Raw genomic sequence first — 23091 nt, forward strand, 5'->3', positions numbered from 1 at the left:
GCTGAGGATGGCTGTATAGTTTCTTCCTTCAAAGATATTGTTTAGCTTTTTTTTTTCTTTTGAGCAAACTTATTCAAACAGCACAGTTGTAGAGGTGGGGATAGAAGTTATTTTTGTCTTTTGCTTTCATTTTTTTTTTTCCTTAAAATAAAAACAATTGATTTAGAGTTTAAATGCTGTTCTGTGACTACCAATTATATAACGCCAGAGCGTCATATACTAATCATATACTAAATTCTATCTTGCTTTTCAACTTGAGGAAAAAAAAAAAAATCCTGTGAAATTACTTTAGGTCAAACCAGAACTATCAATCCCCATCACACTGGCAGTCTTTGGTTAGAGAGGAAAGACCTCGCATGTGGGTGAGGTTAGGAATCTGGAATTGGCTTTTTGAACTTAGAAAATGTTGCTGATGTAAGGTGATCTTTTTCATTATTGATCTGCAATTCACCAGTTATGCAGGTTAAGAAGACTTGTTTGAAATGATGAAACCGTAACTCAAGACCTCAGAATCATTGCTAGCAGATTTGTCTAATATGAAAGATAGTTTCACGGGATGAATCACTTAAAGACAATAAGAGTCGATGATGAAACCATACTATGGAGTTTGAAAAGAGACGGGGCTGCTTTAAGAGAGAAACAGGAAGTTGTAACTAGAAGCCATCTGAATACTAAGCCAGGGCAGAATGCCTGTGAAGTCGCAGCTGAAGTGGCGGTGTTTATTCTGAAATTCTCAGGCAGATAGACTGTCCTAGGCAAATCTTGATAAAATAGCCCTTATCCAGGTTTTTATCTAAGGAATCCCAAGAAGACTGAAAAATGGAGACACAGCAAAGGTTTATGTCAGGGAAGGATGAGGGTCAGTTTCAGCATCAGGGAGCAGTGGAGCTGCTTGTCTTTAATTTTTTGCTCATCCTTACCATTTTGACAATCTGGTTATTTAAAAATCATCGATTCCGCTTCTTGCATGAAACCGGAGGAGCGATGGTGTACGGTGAGTGCATAAATCGGGGGATGGATGGGAAACTTGTTGCTTGGGCGTAATTAGAGACTGGTGCTCAGATGGCAAAGTAGGGAAACTGGAGAAAATGTGCTGATTGAAATGTCATTAGCTCGACGGAAGGTGCTGCAGCATAATGCATACTAATCTCTTTCCAGAGGAGATGCCGAAATTTGCCTTGTCACAAGAGCAAATGTCATAGTCGTGTTCTCACGCGGCACAGAATGCACATCTGTTGACAGATGTGGGTCCATTGTCATGTGCAGAGTCAAACCAGGCGAGCTGTTTGTTTTTATAATGATATTGGGAAGCGATGGCTTTGCAGTCACAGGGAGCAGCCTTCTTTCACTAGCGGCACTGATAAGCATTACAAAGTTCTAGAAATAACATCATTTAAAAATGTATGGAGTAGATCCTCTTACAGCAACTAATTTGAAGAAGAAAACTTGCAGAAATGGACCCCACCCTCCTGTGGAAATAATTATGTCCAAATTCTTTTTGATTATATGAACAATGCTTTCTTTTCTTATAGTAAAAAGAGTTATAAATGAACATGAGTTTCTTTATGTAGTACTTTTTGTTTCTTAGCTTAATATCAGATGTTCTAAGTTACAATTATTATCATTATTAGTATTATTTGCCATCTCTGTCATTTTGGGGAGAGGCCAAGGTGTGGAAAAGTATTTGTTTCACGTCTTAAACTCCCAAAGTATTGCCCTTTCTGTGCAATCTACCATGTCATTCCTTTCAGAAAGTTTAATGAACTATGACAGAGATAATCCAGTTTGTACTTCCATCTTTTAAAGTAAAACACAAGACACCAGTAGCTTTTAAACTGATGTTAATGATGAAAGAGTTCATGTCACCACTCTTAGCCTAATAGGGATAGGAGCTCTGAATGCGATGGAAACAGGCATTACTGTAATTCATAGCAAAGAACATACCTGTATATTTGGACTTCCCTCATTTTAGAAGTCCTCAAGCCCTTTTACTTGCCTGAGGTTCAGAGAACAAGATCAATAATGCACATTACATATGCTGACCTTGTGACATCCTGATGTTAACAATGTAAAGCTATGATTTGAGAACATAAGAAACCCTACCCCTTAACTGGACCCCCTTCTGAGATAAGTACTTGAGCTGTAAGGCAGAAGTTTCAGACTAAGCAGTATAATTTCTTTTCAGGAGGCTGATGTGCTGATTCATTCAGAGCACAGAGATAAATTCCTTTGTATTGAGAGTCTTCAAGCACACAACAAAACTCTCATTCGAGGGGGAAAAAATCATAATCAGGTGAAGGAGAAATAGCCAAACTGCAAGGAAGGGAGGCTGTCCGGTGTGAAGGGCTAGACTCCAGCCTAAACCCCTCCCTCCTCACCATCAGTGGACCAGGATCTTTCGACTCAGCTAATAAATAACCAGCAAGGATATAAGGATGTAATCTGAGAAGCCAGAAACAGTATAATTCTTGGCATCATGTTAGAGGGCTTTGTATGATTTATCAAAACAACGCAAATTTAAAAGATGACTAACCTTCATTAGAGGGAAAGATTTCTTCACAGCCCTGAATTGGATTGAACTATGACTTATTAACCAATTTTAGCTTATCTATGATGGGGATATTATTTTGTAAAACTTTTGATTACATTTTAGTGACCTGTTAAAATTCTGACATACTCTGTATTTACAAGACATAAAGTAACTTTTAATTTTGAACCCCCAAAATTTCAGATTACCTTTAGACCTCAAAAACTCCATGAAATATTTAAAAATTGTGGTTGAAATTATAAAGTATTAGTGCATTGTCCACTGTTGTTGAGATAGCATTTCTCTAAGTTGCTATTCTTAAGACAGTTTAGGTTTAAAATTTATGAGTGGAATTAAGTTGGGCTGTCTAATTTTTGTCCTTCTTTCATGACTTTTTTAAATGTGAAAGTTGTTGAAAGCAAGTTCTGAACCAGTGCAATGTAAAATAATTATAAAAATTATGAAGACATGCATACTTATGTATAACTATTGTATTACTAGATTTTTGAGTATCTTTGAGTTATCTTGAACCACATAAATCAATGAAAAGACTTATATTTTGGTGTTGTTTAACTTTTTACTGATATAGAATCATAAATTGTTGGAATTTAAGGGAATCTTATAGGTTATCTTCTCCAGCCCCTTCATTTTATGGGGGAAGAAACTGAGTCCAGGAGAAGCAGGGTGACTCTCCAGAACTAAATAGCCCCTCATGGCAGAGTCCATGTGCTTTCACTAACCTGCATGTCTTAATAAGTCTTGTGTTCATCTTAAAGGAGCTCTCACTTAAAGTCTCTGAAGATAGTCCATATGATGGCATTAGTGATTTCTTGTATTTCTTCTTCAGGGATAATCTAAATGTTATATCTGAAATGTTTATTACAGACTTTCTGTCAGTGATGTAATAAAATAGTCTGAAACTACAGCAGAGGAATAAGGTGGGACACTCTAATAAACACTCTTAATAAGGGGGAAAAATGTCAAGTGAATTAATTGCCTAGCAGCTATAAGTGAACTTGGAATTCATAGATAAGGAAGGAGCCTTAGAGAACCTAAGGCCAACATCCTCATTTCGCAGACAAAAAAAATGAAGATCTAGAGAGGTGAAGGTCACATAATTTGTTAGCTGTTGAGCTGGGATTCAATCTCCATCTCTTTACTAAGAGATGCTGGGACATTTAAAAAATAAGGAAATTCTTTTAGTGGTCTTCCTCGAGAGAGGACGTGTCTGTGAGATCCAGATGCATCCTCATATTGTTTATGCTTTCAGGATTAGTCAGATCGATTCTCTTTATCAGGAAGTCAAAAGGAGTGAGATTTCAGAATAGAACCATACAAATCCCTTTATCCATTGGAAGGTGGAACTCAGGGTTTTTGCTGGCACTCTGCTGAGAGCATGGTGATAACTGATAAGGAAGAAAACAAATCTATGTTTAAAACGAACTTTAAAAGAAAACTTAAACTTTTAAAATTTCTTTTTTTAAGGAGATGAACATTTGAGAGTAGACTATAACTCAGTCATCTCCATCCTACAGACACATACACTTGTAATGAAACATCTTTAAGATTCAGTGGTCCTGCACCTGCTGCTTCTCAATGCATGTGGCTCACAGTCCCCACCACGCTGAGTACCGCGCTTTCTCTCAACTATTTGTAGAATGTGTTATTTGCCTGTGTATCAAGAACTATAAATATTTTTCTCAAGCACCAAATTTCCTGTAATCCCTCAACCATCTCTTTTTATACTGGTATTCTGTTAGCATGTGTCAAATATCTTTTAAGACAATAGATGTTGACACATTTTATCAGTATACCTGGGAATCCAATTTAAAAAATTCTAGAGATCAGGGACTTAGAAAATGAGCAGTTAGAAAAAAATGAAGAGAAAAATGATCAAGCAGAATGTTAAACCACTCTTTTATAATTACTGTTAGAAATGATTTCCAAGTTATTTACCTCAAAATATCACATGAAGGGTTGTAGAGTCCAAGAAAAACGATGTGTGGTTTTTGGCTTGACCATATGTTGACTGGAGATAAATCTAATACTTCAAATACAAATAACACGTTGCATAAAAAATAGCTTTTCTCGTATTATTAAGGATCATAGAATGCTTTTAAAAATTATTGGTGGCATTATAAAAATATTTTTATTTCACCAGGAATAATAATGGGTAATTGTCTCTCAAGACTTTCTACATCTCTCATTATTTCAAAGTTGAAGCATTAGAATCCATAACTGGTTTAAAATATAAGCCATGGTGATATTCATTTAAATTGGACTAAAAGCTTAGATGACTGTTAGTGGTCAAAATATTGATTAGCAGCAGCTGGTGCACTTAGAGCCTTTCACTTAGAGCCTTGTATTCCCTATTCAATGTTCATAAAAGAAAAATTGTTCCTTGCTCCCTGATAGCGTTAAGAATTCCATTGTATATCAGGGGGCTGCCACACTTTATAGGACGTTTATAATGCCATGCATTTGAGGGTCAGGATCTGACCTTAGGAACAGAGCAATTAAACATCTTAAAATTCTACTTATGATTTCATTGCCTTCCCATGAAGTTAATGTAGAAATTTTGCTCACCATCTTATAGGCACAAAGGAACTTTCGAGCCACAAAGTCTAGATTTTGAATCCATCATACCATACCATATTAAAGTGTTTTCTGGTCCTTTAATAGTATACTCAGCAGTTTAGTAGGGCCAATTTAATTTACTAAACAGCAAGTTTTTCAAGATTTAAAGAATATATAATTACACAGTGAATCACTAAGATTTTAGAAGCCATTTCTCCTGAAAAATCTGAAGGCATTAATTTCATACTACCACTCAAAACTGGGTTGTTGGACATGGTGTGGTTCCACCCCACTAATCCAGTTTTACCCTCCTCCAGTCCAGTCCTGCCTCCCTAACTTCCAGGCCCATTGGAGATGCTTGTACCACTGTACTCCCCTCCCTGCCCGGAAGGTCCTTCCGAGGCTCTTTACTTGTTCAAACATGGCATGCTTTATGGAAAAAGCACTGGGTGCTCTCTTTGGGATCTGAGTTTTTTAATCCTGATAATTTTTTTCTCAGTAGCTAGATGGATTACTTTAGGCAACTGATTTAACCTCTGGCCTTAATTTTCTCACTTGTAAAATGGGGATGAAATGAACAGATATTGCTAAGCTCCTTTCCAGCTGCAAAAATCCTTCACAATTCAGGCCAAGACTGACTTTAATCACTTGGTATCTCTTGGGCACTCCAGCCCAAACTGGTAGCTTTCTTCCAAGAACCCTGTAGCCTATAATGATATCCATTCCTTTCTCCTAGACAGGATTTTAGTTAGTGTTATTTCACCACTCTTAGCTCTTGGGGCCCTGATCTGATTTTGTAACAAGTGCTCAGAAAATCCTGTTGCATTCCCATCAAAAAGGTGAGAAGAACAAGTTATATCATCAGAACAGTGAGGGCTGGCTGCGTGTTAGGAGTTTGTGCATGCATTTCTTATAGAACCAGAGTGGCTCTGGTTTAATTTGAAGGGATCTGCAGGAAAGGCAATTAGGGTTAGGAGCCCAATGTACTAAACTTGTTCTCCCTTTTGATATGAAAAGCTTAATTTTAAAGAGCTTCAGAGATCTGAGCAAGGTTTTACCTAACTGTGTTTGCCGGAGAAAAGGTCAAATAGTGGGAGGGTCAAAGGCACGTTGTTCTCTGCAGGCTTTTAAAAGTTGATTTTAATAAATAACCTTTATATTCTGAATGAATGAGTGAGTGAGTGAATAAATGAGTGAATGAATAAATAAATGCATAATAACCTATATATTCTGCTATACTTCTTAATCCTGAAGGAGCTGCAGAGGAGGCCTTTACCACAAACTGCTACTTAGGTGCCTCTGAGGATTTCTCTCAGAGTTCAAAAGGCTAATGAAAGTGCATCTCAAGAAAGTGAATTTGTGATTCAAATTATTTATATGTATATATTATACATAGTCTAACTGAGTTAAATTAAAGTTACATGGTTCAAGAAGTGGGGACATGGATAACAAACATTTGTGAAACATCAGTTATGTCAAAAAGTTGATATATAGTAATAATAATAGTTAACCCAAATAGCATTCATGAAGTAACTATGCTATAAATACTTTATATATATTAACTCATTTAATTCTCACAACAACCATTCATTAGATAGGAAAGCTGAGGCACCAAAAATTAAGTAACCTACCCAAGTCACACATCTACTAAATGCCTGGGCTGGGACTCAGACCTTGGCAGTCTGACTTCATGTGGCCACTGAGTATCACAAACCAGTGTGTGTATCAGGGTGTGTGTGTGTGTGTGTATGTTTGTGTATGTGGTGTAGGGGGTGCAAATTATCATTTTCATGTGACAGATGAGGAAACTGACACTCAGCGACATAAAGTAACCTGCTGGTAACTGACAGGGCTGTGCTTCGCACTTGGGACTGAAAGCTCCCTGTTCTTTCACCTGGATCACACATTTAGCCCTAGAATAGCTGCTGTTATTTGATAAATGTCCACTCTGTGCCAGGTGGCGTTACTTTAGGAAGTTTACAGAAAAAATATAGAGATTGAGATATCTAGCTCTATACCTTGTGGCTAATCCTCACAACATTCATGCTAACCAGGTAAGAGGATCTTCAGTTTGCATATTAGGAAACAGAAACTCAGACAATTTACAGCTTGGCCAAGTCTGCACTGAAAAATTGGTCACCATTTTGAAAGCCAGTGCTCTCACATTTTGGCCACAGTTGTTCTCTTATCAAAGTCTGCTCTTGAAATGTGACTCTCTCATGAAGTCATGGGTGGGAATCGTTGAGGATAGGAGTAGTTAAGTTTCTCCTTTTCTTTGAAGCCTCAGAAATGTTACACTGTCCATAGCAAAAAGCCCAGCCTGGGAAACACAGGGGAGCAACGCTGCCGTGAAAGCACAACCCTGCCCAGTAGCTGGAGCTGACGTGTCCCAGGGAGAGGGATGCAGCTGGCCTGGAAACAGTTGCCTTGGCGTCAGGGAAAGCCATGTTGCAAGTTCACAGTCATTCTGATTTTAAATGCTTGAGGTTTTCAGAATGGGTGTGACAGTTACTGAAAAAGTTTGAGAAGGGACTGTGGATTCATGTGAATCATGCGAACTAGGCTTTCATCACAGGTTAGTTTAACCGAATTTAATTATCGAAAGCCATTGAAGATAGAATCATCAGTTATGCCTCTGGGCTTTCCAACCTGAAACCTGTGTGCATGAGCCACAGATGGTGTGGATTCTGATGGAATTCCAAGACTCTGATGACACTCATACAGTGGGAACTGTTGTCGTGTAAATGACGGTGCTTCTCACAGTTTGTTCCCAGACCAATGGCAGCAGCTTCACCCCAGCACTTGTTAAACATGCAAATACGTGGCCCCCAACCCAGACCTGCTCAGTCAGAAACTCTGGAGGTGGGCCCAGCAGTCTGTGTTTTACAGGCCTTCCAAGTGGTTCTGATGCACTAAAGTTCAAGGATTACCTTGCTAGGAAAATACAATTGTGGTTCCTATGTTCATCTCCATTTTCTCCTTTCTTCTTTCTTTCTCACCCCATTAACCAAAGGCTATGGAGACCACCTCCATTTCCTGGAGAGTCCCTCTTTCGCTGCCTACACCACTTTGTAATGTCTCCACCTCTGGCTTGAGAAAAAAATAGACTGTTTTGTGTAAACATCATAAAGTAAGAAACCATTTGTTTAGTCAGTATCTAACTATTGTCTAGATAGATATCTCTGTGTCTATATTTCTTTTGTCAACTGCCTAAGCGGATTGCAAGGAGGGTGCGAGCTGTGTGTAAGCTGGTGGCCGAGATGGTTTCTAAAGAAAAGTTACCTATAATACCACGTGAGACACCCCAGAGTCCTGTGAATTATGTATGTTGTGTGTATGTATATGAGTGTGTTTGCATGTGCTTGCATATGCTGTGTTTGTATGTGCATGTGCGCATGCATGCATGTTGTATGTGTGCACATGTGTATTATGTGTGTGTGTGTGGTGTGGTGTCTGGCGTGCACCGAGGATGGGTGGTGAACTTTAGACACCTCACCCTGATGGAGAATCTCACGATTGGGGCTTTCTGACGTTTCTCATACGGCTCTACCCTGTGAGAAGATAGAAGCTCTGCATGAGGCATCCCCACACGGATAGCTTCATGGACCACTTCCCACCTGCGAATGCACCAGGGCGCTCACCCACAGGTGTCCCTGACCTGCTTCTTCACCAAAGCTAGTTGATAGTGAGCCACAGAGTGATAAAATGTGTCCTTTTTAGCAGCACCCACACTTTCCTTTAGTCCTTCAAATTTAGAAGGTTAGTGGGAGGGCTGAGAAGCCCTAAATAACCAGAAGGCATTGTATATTTTTACTTTTGGGTCTGTGGCTGACTAATCTCAGGGTGAAATGAAACTGCTAAAAAGGAAAATGTTGGGAAGTGCACTTAAACATTTGAAATTCAAGCCCATAGCATCTCTCTAAATCGGAGTTCTAACAAAGACTTTGATGAGACAGGAAGGGGCTGGATAAATATCAGACAAAGAGTTACAAACTTTGGAGACGCAGTTCAAGTCTGGTATTCGTGAATGCTCTTGCACATGGTTAAATGTTGGCCACCGATTTGGCTTCCTTAGATTATTTGTCAAAACCTTGTCTTCTTTTTCCCACATTTGAATCCCTAGTACATATTTTTTGAATCTGAATGACTGAAATAATAACATCACAGATTTCGTCTTAAAGAGTCTCTCACACAGTAAAGTCCTCTAATAATGGTAAAGAACACTATTCTTTGAGCTTTATTTGATTCCTTTTATCTTGAAATTCCTCTGCTCAGGTGCTCTGAGTTGTTCCTCACATAAATATAAACTAAATTTGATCCTAACTTCCTCTCCATGTCCTCATTTTACCTCAATTCTCTTTCCTCCCTTCAAATAATTGTCTCCAAATGCTGTTTCCTCTGTTCCAAAACACAGCAATTCCACCTCCCAACAAGGAGTCTGCTCAGTCCTTCCTCAAAACCTTCTTGCCAACCATCTCTCCTTCCTGGACACTCTGCGCTCCTCTGCAGGGCAGGAGCCATTTATCTGAGCAGCCCGAGGCTGCCACCCCAGACTGCTCCATGTGCCTGATTTCCATCCACTTCTCCCTAGAAAGGCATGCCCTCTTTCTACCTGGCGAGCTCTTATGCATCCTTAAAAGCCTCCTCTGTGAAGTTTCCCCAACACTTTGGGGGGCAGGGTCAGTTGGTCTTTCCTTTAGGGTCCCTTGAAACTTTGTACATTCATTTGTAAAAAGAAAAAAAAAAAAGCTTTTATATCTGTTAAAATGCATTCAGCTGCAAGGAACAGAAACCCTGACTGAAACAAACTTAAGCAATACAGATATTTATTATCTACCATAACTGGAAGTTCAGAGGAGAATAGACTGAAGGGCTGGTTAACTCAGCAACCTACTATTGTCATCAAGAACCCAGGTTCTTTCTTCACTCTGCTCTGCTATTATTCTCAGTGCTGACTTCAACATCAGGCTGGCTGTGAGGTGGCTGTGGCCGTTTCTGCTGTCCTAACCAGGGCTGGCAATATCCTAAAAAAGAAGACAGCTCATCTCTCCTGTGTCTCTCTCTTAGGATGTCAACACTTTTTCTAAGAAGCCCACTAGCAGGATTCCCTTCACTTCTTATTGACTGGAGTAGGGTCATATACCCATTCCAGAACCAATTGTCAGCAAAGGGAATGGGAACGTCCTTGGAGCTGAGAGTGAGGTCCACTTACTCTGAGCTCATGGCTGTGTGGAGAGGGGTGGATGACTGAACAAATCAGGGCTTTGTTGAGTAAAAGCGGGGATGGATGTTGGGCTGGCAATCAATAGTGTCTGATATACTTATCAGTGTGAAATGTAATATTATGTAATGTTACGTAGTTTAAGGACTTACCTTCTGTCTTAGGGAAGTGGCAATGCCTCATTAATTTGATTATTCTTGGTAGTTACTGAATGCATTGTGAAAGAACTGCTCACATCTCCAATGATCTTCACATATTAACTACGTGTGCTTTAGGCTCCTAAATTATTCTAATATCAAGTAGCATGTGAATACATACCTTTGCGGATAATGTGCATAGGTACGTGTATATAGCTGAACATGTTGCATTGTGCAGCTCCAGGGGAGCCTACTCCTACAGAAACAGAATCCAGAGGGATCTGGCAGTAGCTGTGTCCTGAAGTGGGACACTGTGTGTGACAGTGCATGAACACAGTCCTAGTGTTAAACAGAGTGAAAGAGATTTTAACACATTTGTGTTTTAAAAACCATTCTACAATCTGTTTCGTTAAAGATTTTTTTGAGTAAGTCCCTATCCAGATTCCCCTAAGAAAAGCCCCATTGGAGAAAATGCTTCAGCACCACGTAGAATGACTGTTGATAAGATGCGAGGGGAGCTGGTGATGGGATGAGGGCCTATGTAAGAAGAGACAAGGAGACGTCTGCTATACCTTATTTTCACTGGAAATTAGAATCACAGGACTGGGTAGTAAGAAAAGGGCTGATAGGTTAAGATATTTTAGTGTTTGAGGAGCAACACTATATTTTACTTTTTTATAACTCCCACAAGTCCCAGAGCAATGCTGCTGTGGGTTGGATGTCCCCTCAAAGCTCATTGAGGCTTGGTCCCCATTGTGACTGTTGGGAGGGTGGGAAATCCTATTACAGTAACTGGAAGATGGGACCTTGAAGAAGTGATTAGATTGTGAGGACTCTGCCCTAGTGAATGGCTCCTTTTCTCCCCCAGCAAGTAGGGTCCTGGTTTCATGGTTTCCCAATGAAGTGCTGGTTTTGTGTCCACATACCATGGCAGCCAGCCTTCTCATTCCTTCTGTGCACAAGTATTGGTGCTTTCTCTATCCTGTATCTTCGTGTGGGGATAAAAACGACCCTCTCTCATTAGCATTTTCCTCCTACTAACAATCCTACTTTATCTGCCACCTACTGTCATACACAGGCACAACCCCCATGAAGAGAGGGAGGAAGGAAGGCTGGTAGGAAAGCCCTAGGCTGCAGTGTGATTCTCAGAAAGGCTTGGCAAGGCTGAGGGTATCGTTGAGCCATGGCCGTCCTTCAGAGGAGTACCCCTCTCTCTGCATTAGTATTGCTGCTGTGCTCAACCGCTGGCTGCCAGCAGCTGGTAGGAAGCCTGGCTTGGTGTGAGTGCGGTGATGAACTATAGAGCACAGAAGCTGAGACCATGGGTCTGCTGCACCCCTCATGGTCGGAGATCCACCTCGTCACCTGGCCGCGAGCAGCTTCTCCGTTGACTTCAGTGTGCTTCTTCTCGAAGGCTGGGGCCAGAGCTGGTGCAGGGGGCCAGGCAGGGCCATGCACGTTTTGAGGCCTTGTGTGAATTTAATCACACTACTAGGCACTTGCTATTATGCCAAAAACTTGCTTGGGAAGTAACTGTGGACACTTCATGTTTACTTCTTGTTACTTCATTGAAAGCATTTGCAAACATACGTGGCTCACCCATGGGGAACTCTGAACACAATCAATATGGGCTCTTTCCGTTCAGGCTCCATCCAGGTGGTATCTTGTGCGTCCTTTCTTTGTGTCTCCCTGGAGTAGAAAGAGTGGTAACAATACCATTCCTGGGACCTGCAGAATAACTTTTAGGAAATGAATTCTTTCGAGGCAAGGAGTGTCGAAAAGTGATGTTCCTGCATAAGCATCCTTCACCACTTGGATGTAGATGATGGGCCTTCTCTCCTCTCACCCAACTAGTTGTTTTGCAGTCACTCAATGCCACACTTTGCTGCGGCAGGGCCAAGCACTCAGTGAAGGCTACGTGTCCATCACGTACGTTCTCTTGCTCACAAAGTTAGGATACAATTTTCTAACTGTTACGGGGAGTGGACCAAACACTAAAGCAGGAATAAATAACAAAAATATCCTTCAAAAAAATCTGGGGTTTTTTTTGTTTATTTTATTTTACTTCTCAATATACATCATAGTCGATTTTCATGCCCCTTTACCTGTTCCTCTCCCCACCCCCAAATCATATCTGTTCACTTGACTTAAATAGTTCAAGGAATTAAAAAAATCTGTTTTTATTCTCACCTCTCACTCTAATTAGTTGTCCATGTTGTTGCCAAAGTGATAGTTCTTGTATGAATATCAGATTGTTTTATTCTGTGGCCTAAAATTTTTCAGTAATCCTATATTACCATTGGTTAAAAGTCAAAACCTCTTTGCAAGACAGAGGAGCCTCTCTATGACCTGGCTCCTACCTATGTCTACTGTCTAGAGTTTCTCTCTCTCTCCCTCTCTCCCCATTTACTCTCCCATTACACCACTAGTGACTCTCTAAATGCACCAGATTTCTTAAGTCCCTCTGTATTTGTACGTTGTATTAATCAGGTTATCATTAGTGGTTGCTAACACAGAAACACCAATATATCAGTGACTTCTTACAGCCCGAGTTAATTTTTCACATAATAGTCTAATGCAGGTATTCCTGGTCAGTGGATGGCTTTCCTTCAACTATTGTTTCAGGGACCCAGGCTCTTTCTTTACGGTCTTTGAGTCCTCCCCATCTAGCTGATACATGGGGAAAGAGAAGGGTGAAGACTCGCCTGCTTCTTCAGTGATGTGGCCCAGAAGTGATGCACACATTGCTTTTGCTTATATTCCATTGGCAAGAACCAAGCAGATGCAAGATGGCCAGAAGACAGTCCCTGGCTGAGCAGCCACTTCCCAGCCACAGTTCTGCACACGGGAGAGCAGAGATTCTGGTGAACTTTCAGCTGTCTCTCCTGTTACATGCTGCCACACACACGTGCAGCCTGGATCCCAACTCACTCCCTGATTCAGCTCATCTGGACAAATCCTCTGTGACCTTTTAGGATTCACCTCAAGCACTGCATAATTCAAAGGGCTTTGGAGCATCTCCTGTGTATACTCATATCACATGGAGTGCCCACCAGCTGTCATAGCTTGCGTCACATTGTGTAATGATTGTTTGCTTATGAATCTTCATTTATACAAACTTCAGCTCCTGTAGGACTGGGACTGTATTTTTATTTAAAATCTATAAATGTATGGCACAAAATCTGCACTCAACAAATGTTTTATTGAATAAATGAAAGGTTATTAGATGATTGGATTCATGAGAGAGAGGTAAAACCTCCAAAACTTGAGGTTTTAAAGAATAAACTGTGAATTATTTATCCCAAAACACATGCATCAATCTTAATTTTAAATTGAGGGATGTTTAGGCCTCTGAAGTTTCTTTGATGTTTGTTAATAAATGCATATTAAAAGAGTTCACAGTTATCAGATTACCAAAAGCATTCTAACACAGTTTACAAACCTAAAAGTCAGGGATTGTCACTCAGATTCATGAAAAGGAATGGTGTATCATTAGAATGTATTTGGCTAAAGGTAAATAGAAACCAGATTCAGGATTGTTTGAAAAATATCACATACCAAGAAGTCTAGAATTAGAGTCGCTCTAGGGTAGGCTGGTCGACCCAGTGGGTCAGTGGTGTCATTCAGAACCCAGGTTCTGTCTGTGTCTTGATCCTTCCATCCTCAGCATATTGACTGTGTCCTCAGACTAGAGCCCCTCATGGTCACAAGATACCTGCCAGCAAAACATGGAGAAGCATGTTGACTTGGTCGAGTCTCGAGGAGAGAACAGGAATGTGTCTCCCCTCAACCATGGAATATAAGGCTTCCTTTTAGTCGGAAGGAGCTTAGATACGTGCAGATATGGACCAGAAACATTCCCAGGGGAATTTCATCTCCTGTCTGCTTAGATTGTTCAGTGTCTGTTAGAGAGTGAAGGTTTTCTTGAAGTTCTTGGATGGATATAAGAGGTGCGTATCTCTTCTCTCCATAATTTGTGGGTCCATTAGGAAGAAAAAAATGGCAATATATGCTGAATATTCGAGCAATAGTGTCCACTACAAATATTTTAACACCACCTCTATTAAACTGGTATCTATGGAAGAGTGAGCAATTTTCTAAACCAGGCAATAACACAATCCTTTCTTCTGCAATTTTTAGAGGTTCCAAATCATATAATTTAAAGCATCCAATAGTGAGCAATCCATTTTAGATTGTCACCCTCCAGTACAATTATTTATTCTTTCTTTTAGGCCTCGTAATGGGTTTAATTTTACGATATGCTACAGCACCAACTGATATTGAAAGTGGAACTGTCTATGATTGTGGAAAACTGATCTTCAGTCCATCGACTCTGCTAGTTAATATCACTGACCAGGTTTATGAATATAAATACAAGAGAGAAATAAGCCAGCACAACATCAACCCTCACCAAGGCAATGCTATACTTGAAAAGGTAAGGACCCTATCTGGTCATATGCTATTGTTTTCCAATATAAAGAATTGCATCCTATAGGAGCCTCTATGTGTAACGCATTCACACACATATATATGTCCCTTTCAACACCACATCATTGGGGCCATTTAGTTGACTGAGGGATCAAGACGTTGAATTTTATTCTTGTATAAGCTCAGTTGTCTGCATTTTTTCCTACAAGTTGGGAAAGAAAGATTTTTAATAGAATTGTTTTGCCGGCCACAGTTACATTGGGCAAAAAGTGATGACAAAAATGCAGTATCTCTGCCTTTCCTGGTACTTGATTCAAGTTTTCACACATGTTTGAAGTGCCAATGTATATACTGCCAGCTGGCTCCTGGGTTCAAATCTCCCTTCAGCCAAAAGAAAAATGGAGGGGAATGAAACATTTTTTACTTGCAAGACTTGATCTAGGATGACTGGCTTGTGGTTGCCAGCACAGAACACTAGCCACATAGCTATTTACAAATACACTGAGACACAGTCAGTCTCAAGAGACCTTGACCCCATCAGTTTAGTTAGGGAATCTTAGGCAGAAAAAGAAAAATTATGAAATGACTTGTCTTTTTAAAATGGTTTTATTGTTGCAAATTTGTGAGCTTCTTCAGTTACAGGAAGGAAAGCTTCTTTCTACTCTCAGGACTGGGTCAGAAAGCAGGTGAGGCTACCTTCTGTGGTGCCTTGTGTGTCCTCAATCAGTCTTTGAAATAAGTGAACTCCCATTTAACAAGAGTGTGCAAAGAGCCAGGATCACATGTGACTTATTTCAGATCCTTTTGGGTCTGAGCTGAGAACTTCCTGACATTATGTAAGTGCATTTTATCACTTTTATCCCATATGGGCTTAGTTTTTTTGTTAAAATATATACTTTTTCCCCCTTTTGAGAGGTTTTGGGTAATAGGGAAGGTACTTGGTCTGGCATTTTTCCTCACTCATGATGAGTAATTTATTGTGATTTTTTTTCACATTATCTTCCACTAGCACATTTCTAGATTAACTTCCTCGTAGCACTTGGTGAGAGCTCAAGAAAGTCAAACTAATTATAGTATTAGCCTGAGTCAGACTTAGTTGGGAAAGTGAATTAAAGCACATGAAAAGCAAATTAAGTGAAGTATTTTTTAAATAAATAGGAGCAACTACTAGATCTTCTGTTGTTTTGGATTGCCTCTTCCATGTGGTTTTTTTTGATCACATGAATAATAGAAAATTATCCTGAAATAAATAATTTTTAAAAATCACTTGTTGGCAATATAGGATTTTAATTAAAATACAGTCTTTAGTTTTACCTTTGGTTAGTACCTGGACATAAGTTAAGTATTTCTCTTCTCACCCTCCTGTCCATTTTTATCTGCATTTCTGCAGAGCATTACTTCTCAAAACAGGTTGACTCCCCTGAAGATGCTGAGAATTATCCCTGTTGCTATAGCAATTTGTTCTGTAGCTGGATTGCCGATAAATGCCTAATCAGAAATTTTGTTACTGTTTTATTGACATATTGATTCCTTCATCAGCAGCCAGAGTCAAGTGTCTACTTTCGAAAAACTAAGGCAAAAGAGAGAGAAAATGTCTCAGTTGCTGCTGGGGCCCTCTTGATTTTTTCAGAGGGTGAATTATGAGTTCTGCACATAAAAGGCTTAATTGACCTCGAGTGGCTCAATTATTTTCTGGATGAACTTCTAAATCATGTGACTCGTTGAGTCACAATCAGCTTTTGTTGTTTCAAGTATCCAGAGTTGGCAACAGGTGACTCAGCCCCCAGGGGAAGCCCTCCCCTCATTGCTAGTGGAGAAGGGAGTGTCTGCTGGTGCACTTGCCCTATTAGATGACTTTAAGGGGAGAGGAGCTTGTTTATGTATGGCTGGAGTATGTCTTACTGTGCATTTGTTGCTTATGTGCCAATGTGAGGGGACCCTGGATGATCTTTAGAAATGTACCACCTGTAGCCTGTCTTTCTTAACCAGGAGTTCTCCACTGCTTGCAACTCCTCATTTCAATCAATCAGTCAATCAATGTTAGATGCAAAAGGATTCCAAAGAAGGGTCTATTCATTGGAAGTCCTACAAGGAGGTCACATGGGGTTAAAAAAATTCAGGGTCAGACAGATATTTCATTCTCTCTTAGTAAGTTTCTTAAACTTCCTAATCCCCGACTTTCTTATTTGTAAGGTGGGGAGATCAAAACCTATTCTGTAGGATTGTTTTAATTTTTAAATATAAAGGGCCTGGCTAACACAAGGCCTCTACAGTACATTTTTATCATTGCCACTGACACTACTGCCATGACTGTTGCCAGTGCACTGCCACCGCTAAGGTCACTGTCACTTCTCCTACCTCTAGCAATAATGCCGCAACTGCTACTTACTACTAGGTAATGTTTGAATGCTTAACGCATGCCAGGGATTAATGAAATGTGTGTTTGTTTTATTCATTTATTTAACATCCGTGTGAGGAGATAAGACCAGTTTATAATATATGCCTGCATATAATTCAGTTCTAAAATGTATCATACAAGTTATGAAGTCTGTAAAACTTAACAAACTAGTTGTCATAGATACTTGAGCTTGTTAGGGAGGCTTCCTGGAGGAAATGGCATTTGAGAAGGGCTTTGAAGGGGAGATGTGGTTTGGCACTAGAAATTGAGCTCAGAAAGGTCATTGGAGCAGGATGGGTTGAGGGGAGGCTGTAATGTGTGGTTATCCAGGTAAGGAAAGAGGGATTCATGGAAGGCCTGGATGCTCTGGACCAACAGCACCTGCTTCACTTATAGGAACAGCATAAAGAGAAGAATCTATGATTCCAGAATTTCAAGCTGGAAGGATGTGGGGGTCCCTTTTAAGGATAAAAGTGAGAGTGGGAAAGATTTGAGGAAGAGGATAGGTAAAAATGACCCTGAATCTCCTTATAGGGATCACCTAATTTAGAGCAAGAAAGAGACCTGATCTCATTAAGGTGAACCGGCCATCCCTATATAGGATCTGAACCCGCGGCGGGAGCGCCGCTGCGCACCCAAGCGCCACACTCTCCCGAGTGTGCCACGGGGTGGCCTACCTCATCATTTTATAGAAGATCAAAACAAGAATGTAGGCACTAAAATTGACTTAACTCAGTGGTTCCCAAACTGTCTGCATTTTGGAGTCATTTGGAAGCATCAAAAAATCCTGATGCCTGTGTTCCCCTGGAGTTTACAATTTGACTGATTTATGGGGTCACAACAGCTTTGGAAGTTTTAGAAGATCACCAAGGTGCTTCAAATGGGCAGGTCGGTTTGTGAACCACTGACTTAAGTCCTGCGTGGAGTTCAGCTGAAAATGGTGGGGAGAGAGATCCCACTCTCACGCTTCCTTCCCTCACCCCCACTTCTCCACCCTTTCGTTTTGTCCCTTCCAGTCCAGAGGGCTCACTTCTGGCCCCTGCACATGTCATTCTTTTTGCCTAAAATGGTCTTACTCCTGCCCTTCAGATATCAGGCTCTTTCTCATCCCAATAGACTTGGTTTGAAGCACCATCTCTTCAGAGAGGGCTTGCCCTGCAATTTTCTCACTCCGTATCCTCGTCTTTCTCTCTCTCATGTCATAGCACTTAGGCCCCACCTGAAATTGCACATGTATTTACTTGCTTTTTGTTTATTACCAGTCTTCCATCATTTCTTGTCCACTAGACTGTAAAATTCGTGCCTATTTTCTTGGCCAGTGTATCCCCAAAGGCTATCATGGTGCCTCATGCCTAACAACTGCTAAATACATAGTTGGCAAATGAATAAATGAATAATTTAATGAGCTTGAGAGCTTGGCAGAGCACATACCACTAGAGAAATATACAGTATTTGAACATTATCATCTTGGAGTTGGTAGAATTTTGTGTCCTGGATGCTTAATGCTTCAAGAAACCTAAGTTATTCTCTAATCTTAGCTTTGAGTATAAAGAAAATAAATTAATGCCCAGAAACATTACATGGTGGGTCCAGGGTCCCACTACTAGTCAGACCAGAGGCAGAACTGGGATGTACAGCACTTGCCCCTGAGTCCTAAGTGGTTTATTGTGCCCCACACTACTGGACAGGCTATCCGAGAAGCCCCGTGGACAGAGAAGCACAGGGTGCCTGGGTTAAGACCTCAGGAGCTTCACAGTTAGACAGGCAGAAGGAGATGGCCAGTGCTGGGAAGAGTGGAGCGTGGTCAGAGAAGGGTCCAGCTTGGCTGAGCCTCAGAAGCCATCAGTGTGACCCCACTGGGTCTTTTTCCTTCATGGTACATATTAAAGAGAGTATTCAGCCTTTGTTTTTAACAGCTACAGGATTTGAAAATGAGTTTTACTCTTAGAAGAAAGTAAGTTAGAGGCTTGGGAGAAATTTCTTACTTCAGGATTTGAAGAGCCTGGAATGGATTCTTGAGCTGCATAATCGCCTCTTGGAAGATTTTGTAAGAGCACGTGCATTTCTGGGACAGCGTGCTTGGAAACAGCCGGGCTTCATGGCTCCATGAGTTCCTTCCATAAGAAGATATAAAATTGGACAATTTGAGAGCTGTTGGCATTTATATAAACAGTGATGTACTATGCTTTTATGCTACATGTAAACATGTAAAAATTTTAGGAGATCCCATATGCTAAGCTTGTTTTGTTCATGCTCAACACAGATTAAAGTATAGAAAAGAAAAAAATATTTTCATTTAGAAATTGGTGAGAACAGTATTCTTCTACATGTTATGAGCAGATGAACTCAACAGAACCTTGTGAGAGGATAAAACCAGACCATGCTGCTCTATCTAGTCAATATTTCCAACACCATTTGTCAAATTGTTCTGTGGATCCAAGTTATCCTTCACTAGTTTTAACCCTCTGGGGCCTATTATATTCTATTATACAATGTCTTTACAAACATTAAATTGTTCTGCCATGTTTAGGAATACCGAAATGTCTACTAAGCATTTCTGAATTTCATACCAATAGGAAGTTCAAAACTGGCTTTTAAAGAGCAGGTGATGAAAGAAATTTATCCTTCATTCATGCTTTCATTCATTTATTCTTTCAACACAAATAAACTGAGTGAATCCCACCAATTTCGACTCTGAAATAAGACATAGTCTCAAGGAGTTTACTAACAAATAATAGAAAAGCATAGCATATGAATAAATGAAGAAGTAACGCTGAAAGGCAGGTATCAAAGAAGTGGGCCAAGAACCACAGGCACTCAGGAGGGCACAGGTTTGTCTCTTGTAGGGTTACAGAAAAGATTCCAAAGAAAAGCAGTTGGTTGGTTCTGGTGACGTTTGTGTGTGTGGTGTGTGGAGGTAGGTGCGTATTTTAGGCAGAGGAAAAAGCATGATATGGAATTGGGAAAAAGGGATAAAGAATATTCCAGGAAAGAAAAACATTTCCAATTTGTTGAAGTCTAAGGATCAGTGAAACCCCTAAATGCCAGGCTGAGTAATGCCCGTTTTATCTGTAGTCAGTGGAAAAGTGTCTTGTGGACAGAAGCAGACGGATGGTCAGGCTGCTAGAGAGTAAAAGCAGAGACAGGTGAAGCCCAAACTTGGATGGTAACCAAAGGGCAAATGGGAGAGAAATGAGGAAGGGAGGCTCTGTAGAGTTTGGACCAACTGGGCACAAGAAGAAAGAGGAAAAACAGTCACTCTGCTAGGCTGGTCTTGCAGGTTCACAGAAGGCCAGGAGGAGTTAGAAGTTAAGAGAAGGACCTGACTTGTAGGGGAAAATCACAAATATGATTTAAAAACTGATGAATGAAAATGGATGAATGACCCTATCTCAACATTAATTTATTCATCATTGACTTAACACATTGCATGTTTACAGGATCAAGTTGGAAGGGTCAGTGGCCATTTGGCCGGAAAGTTCTTGCAGACACAGTAAATTTTCAAAAAGTTGTCAGCACAGTTAAATTTATACTTCCTATCACTCACAGATCAGTTGACTGTAATGTGAAAAGTCAAAGGAAACTACCCAGTGAAAATTTTGCCAAGTCTTCACTTCCTGTGTGACAAGTGACACTATCACTAGGTGAGGGAAGTGATTTTGGAGAAAGTTACACTGCTGAGCAGTCTGTCCTGTCTAATGCTTCAATGAAGAAAATTGCCAGGCTGCAAATAAGTCACAAGAATTCACATCAATTGTGTTGATAATTGCGTATGTTTTCGTGTTATTTTAAGACCTTATAGAAACAGCTAATCATATGACTTCTTAAAGTAATTTTGCTTTTGCAATATTAAATAAATAAATTAAGTCTCTTTATTTTTTTCTCACTGTCCAACTTCTCCTAATGGTGATTTTGACTTTTTGTAGTTTGGAGTTTTAACTCTTAGGTATTTGTAAACCGTTCTGGGGCTTTGCAGTCTTTCCCTTTACTTGATTATTCTAGCTGCAGAGGCCTGGGCAGAGCTCTTCCGGTAACAGGAACAGCTTGACAGAGAGAGTCACTGGACAACAAGATAAATACGTGCAGTTAACACTGGGACACTCTTGGGGAGAATAAAGAAAGGGCTGGAAAGAAATCTCCTTTAAAAATTTTTAGGTATACAGAGAAAGCAAGCACCATGATGATAAATCAGTAATTGGGCTTTGGAGAAGCATTTGCAGGATACTATCAATTGCTCCTCCATTCTACAAAGAACAGGGCTTCAGGATTTGTATTTCTCTGTCATGACAACTCTTGGCTGTTACCACATGACATGGTCCCAGAGAATCTGAAGCTTGGCAGTGAATGGGATTAGGCTGTTTGGAAAGACTTGGCTGCTTTCATTCTAAATCTTAGTTAAGAGACCTGTTGTTAATAAAGAAACTTAAAGAGTATTTGTTTTAGCTGTTTTCTCCCACCTTCATTAAACTTTCTTTGCAGAAAGCTGGCCTGTGAGATGACCTCAGGAATGTTCCAAGACTCTCCATATTTCATTAGGTTTTAATTCAGTCATTGGACAACACAGATTTTCTTCATTCATTTAGTCATTCAACAACTATTTATTTACTGAGCACACACTACATGCCTGGCTCTTGTTTTAGGTGCTTGCAAGTATAAACATAACCAAGTCCCTGTCCTCATGGACCTCAGCTTCTAGGGGAGAATAGACAAAGGGCAGTGTAGTACAAGCATTTGTAATCTCATGGCAAGCAGAGACAAGGGCTATGAAGAAAAGTTAGCAGAAAGAAAAGATGGAGAGCGAAGGGTATTCAGATGTGTCCTCCAGGGACAGTCCCACAGAGGAGGTAAAGTTGCAGCCGAGACCTAAATGAAGTGGGGAATGAGCCGTGCCGAGATCTGGAATTCCAAAGCAGAGGGCAAAACGAAATAATATAAGGTGCCTGTTGCTTTCTGGAAGTCATTTTCTCCCTTGCCAGGTCTTTGCTATCTTATTGATCAATGTTCCAAGATCATTTTGTCTATACAAAAAGACTTAGAAAAAAATATGCTGTGGCAGAGAAGGGTGAAGAAGAGAGAGGTCCACTTGGAAGAGGGAGTGAACACCCAGAAACACGGAGCACTGCCTGCGGGCACAGGGTGCGGGACAGCACGGGGGTCTGCGGGCTTGCCTTCAAGATGCACAGGAAGCTCCAGGGAGCTGGTCCAACTGCACCGTGCCTGCAACTCAGAGCTCCTTGAACTGCAGGATTAAGAAGGATTATCCCAGATAGTGTTCCTTCACCAAATAAAGGTGTGGGGGATTTTGGGTGAATCCCCTGCCATCTGAAATGCAACTCGGCTTTCTGAGAGAGGGCAATGGGATGTGGCGTCTTGAAACCGTTCTGACCTCTGGGTAGAAGACTCCGCCATCACCTGTCCTTCTCCGCCTCCTACTTCACAGACCATCACTCAGGACTCATGTTCTGAGGAAACAGACTCTGGATCATTTATTTGGGGCAGAGATCTGCATTACAAATAGCTGTCCAATTTTATTTCGTAACAACAGAAACAACAAAACCTAGCTATTCAAAATAATGTAAAGGCTTTGGTGACAACGGTCTCTTGGGAAGCCATGTGATTTAACACAGATTTGTACTGATGTCCCACACTCACTCTTGACTGGAAAGGGAAAGGAGTCACGTGAAGTGGTATGAGCAGGTTGGACCCTGGGCTTGGCGCTCTTTCCAACCTGACAAAATGTGAAAAGAAGAGAAGGGGTACCAGAGTAAAGGGAATGGCTTCTCAGAAAGATTCCGATCTGTAA

General features: G+C 40.6%; 1 protein-coding gene across 1 annotated transcript in view; it reads left to right on the forward strand.

Moving 5' to 3' along the window:
- Positions 1-791: 791 nt before the first annotated feature.
- SLC9A9 (solute carrier family 9 member A9) overlaps positions 792-23091 on the forward strand; it is a 530630-nt gene continuing 508330 nt past the window's right edge. The window contains exons 1-2 of the mRNA XM_063114568.1: positions 792-994; positions 14695-14897. Coding sequence (XP_062970638.1) covers positions 820-994; positions 14695-14897 — 378 coding nt within the window. The 5' untranslated portion in view covers positions 792-819. The remainder of the gene's footprint in view (positions 995-14694; positions 14898-23091) is intronic.

This window comes from Cynocephalus volans, chromosome 11 (genome assembly GCF_027409185.1).
Source record: "Cynocephalus volans isolate mCynVol1 chromosome 11, mCynVol1.pri, whole genome shotgun sequence".
NCBI classification, from domain to species: domain Eukaryota; kingdom Metazoa; phylum Chordata; class Mammalia; order Dermoptera; family Cynocephalidae; genus Cynocephalus; species Cynocephalus volans.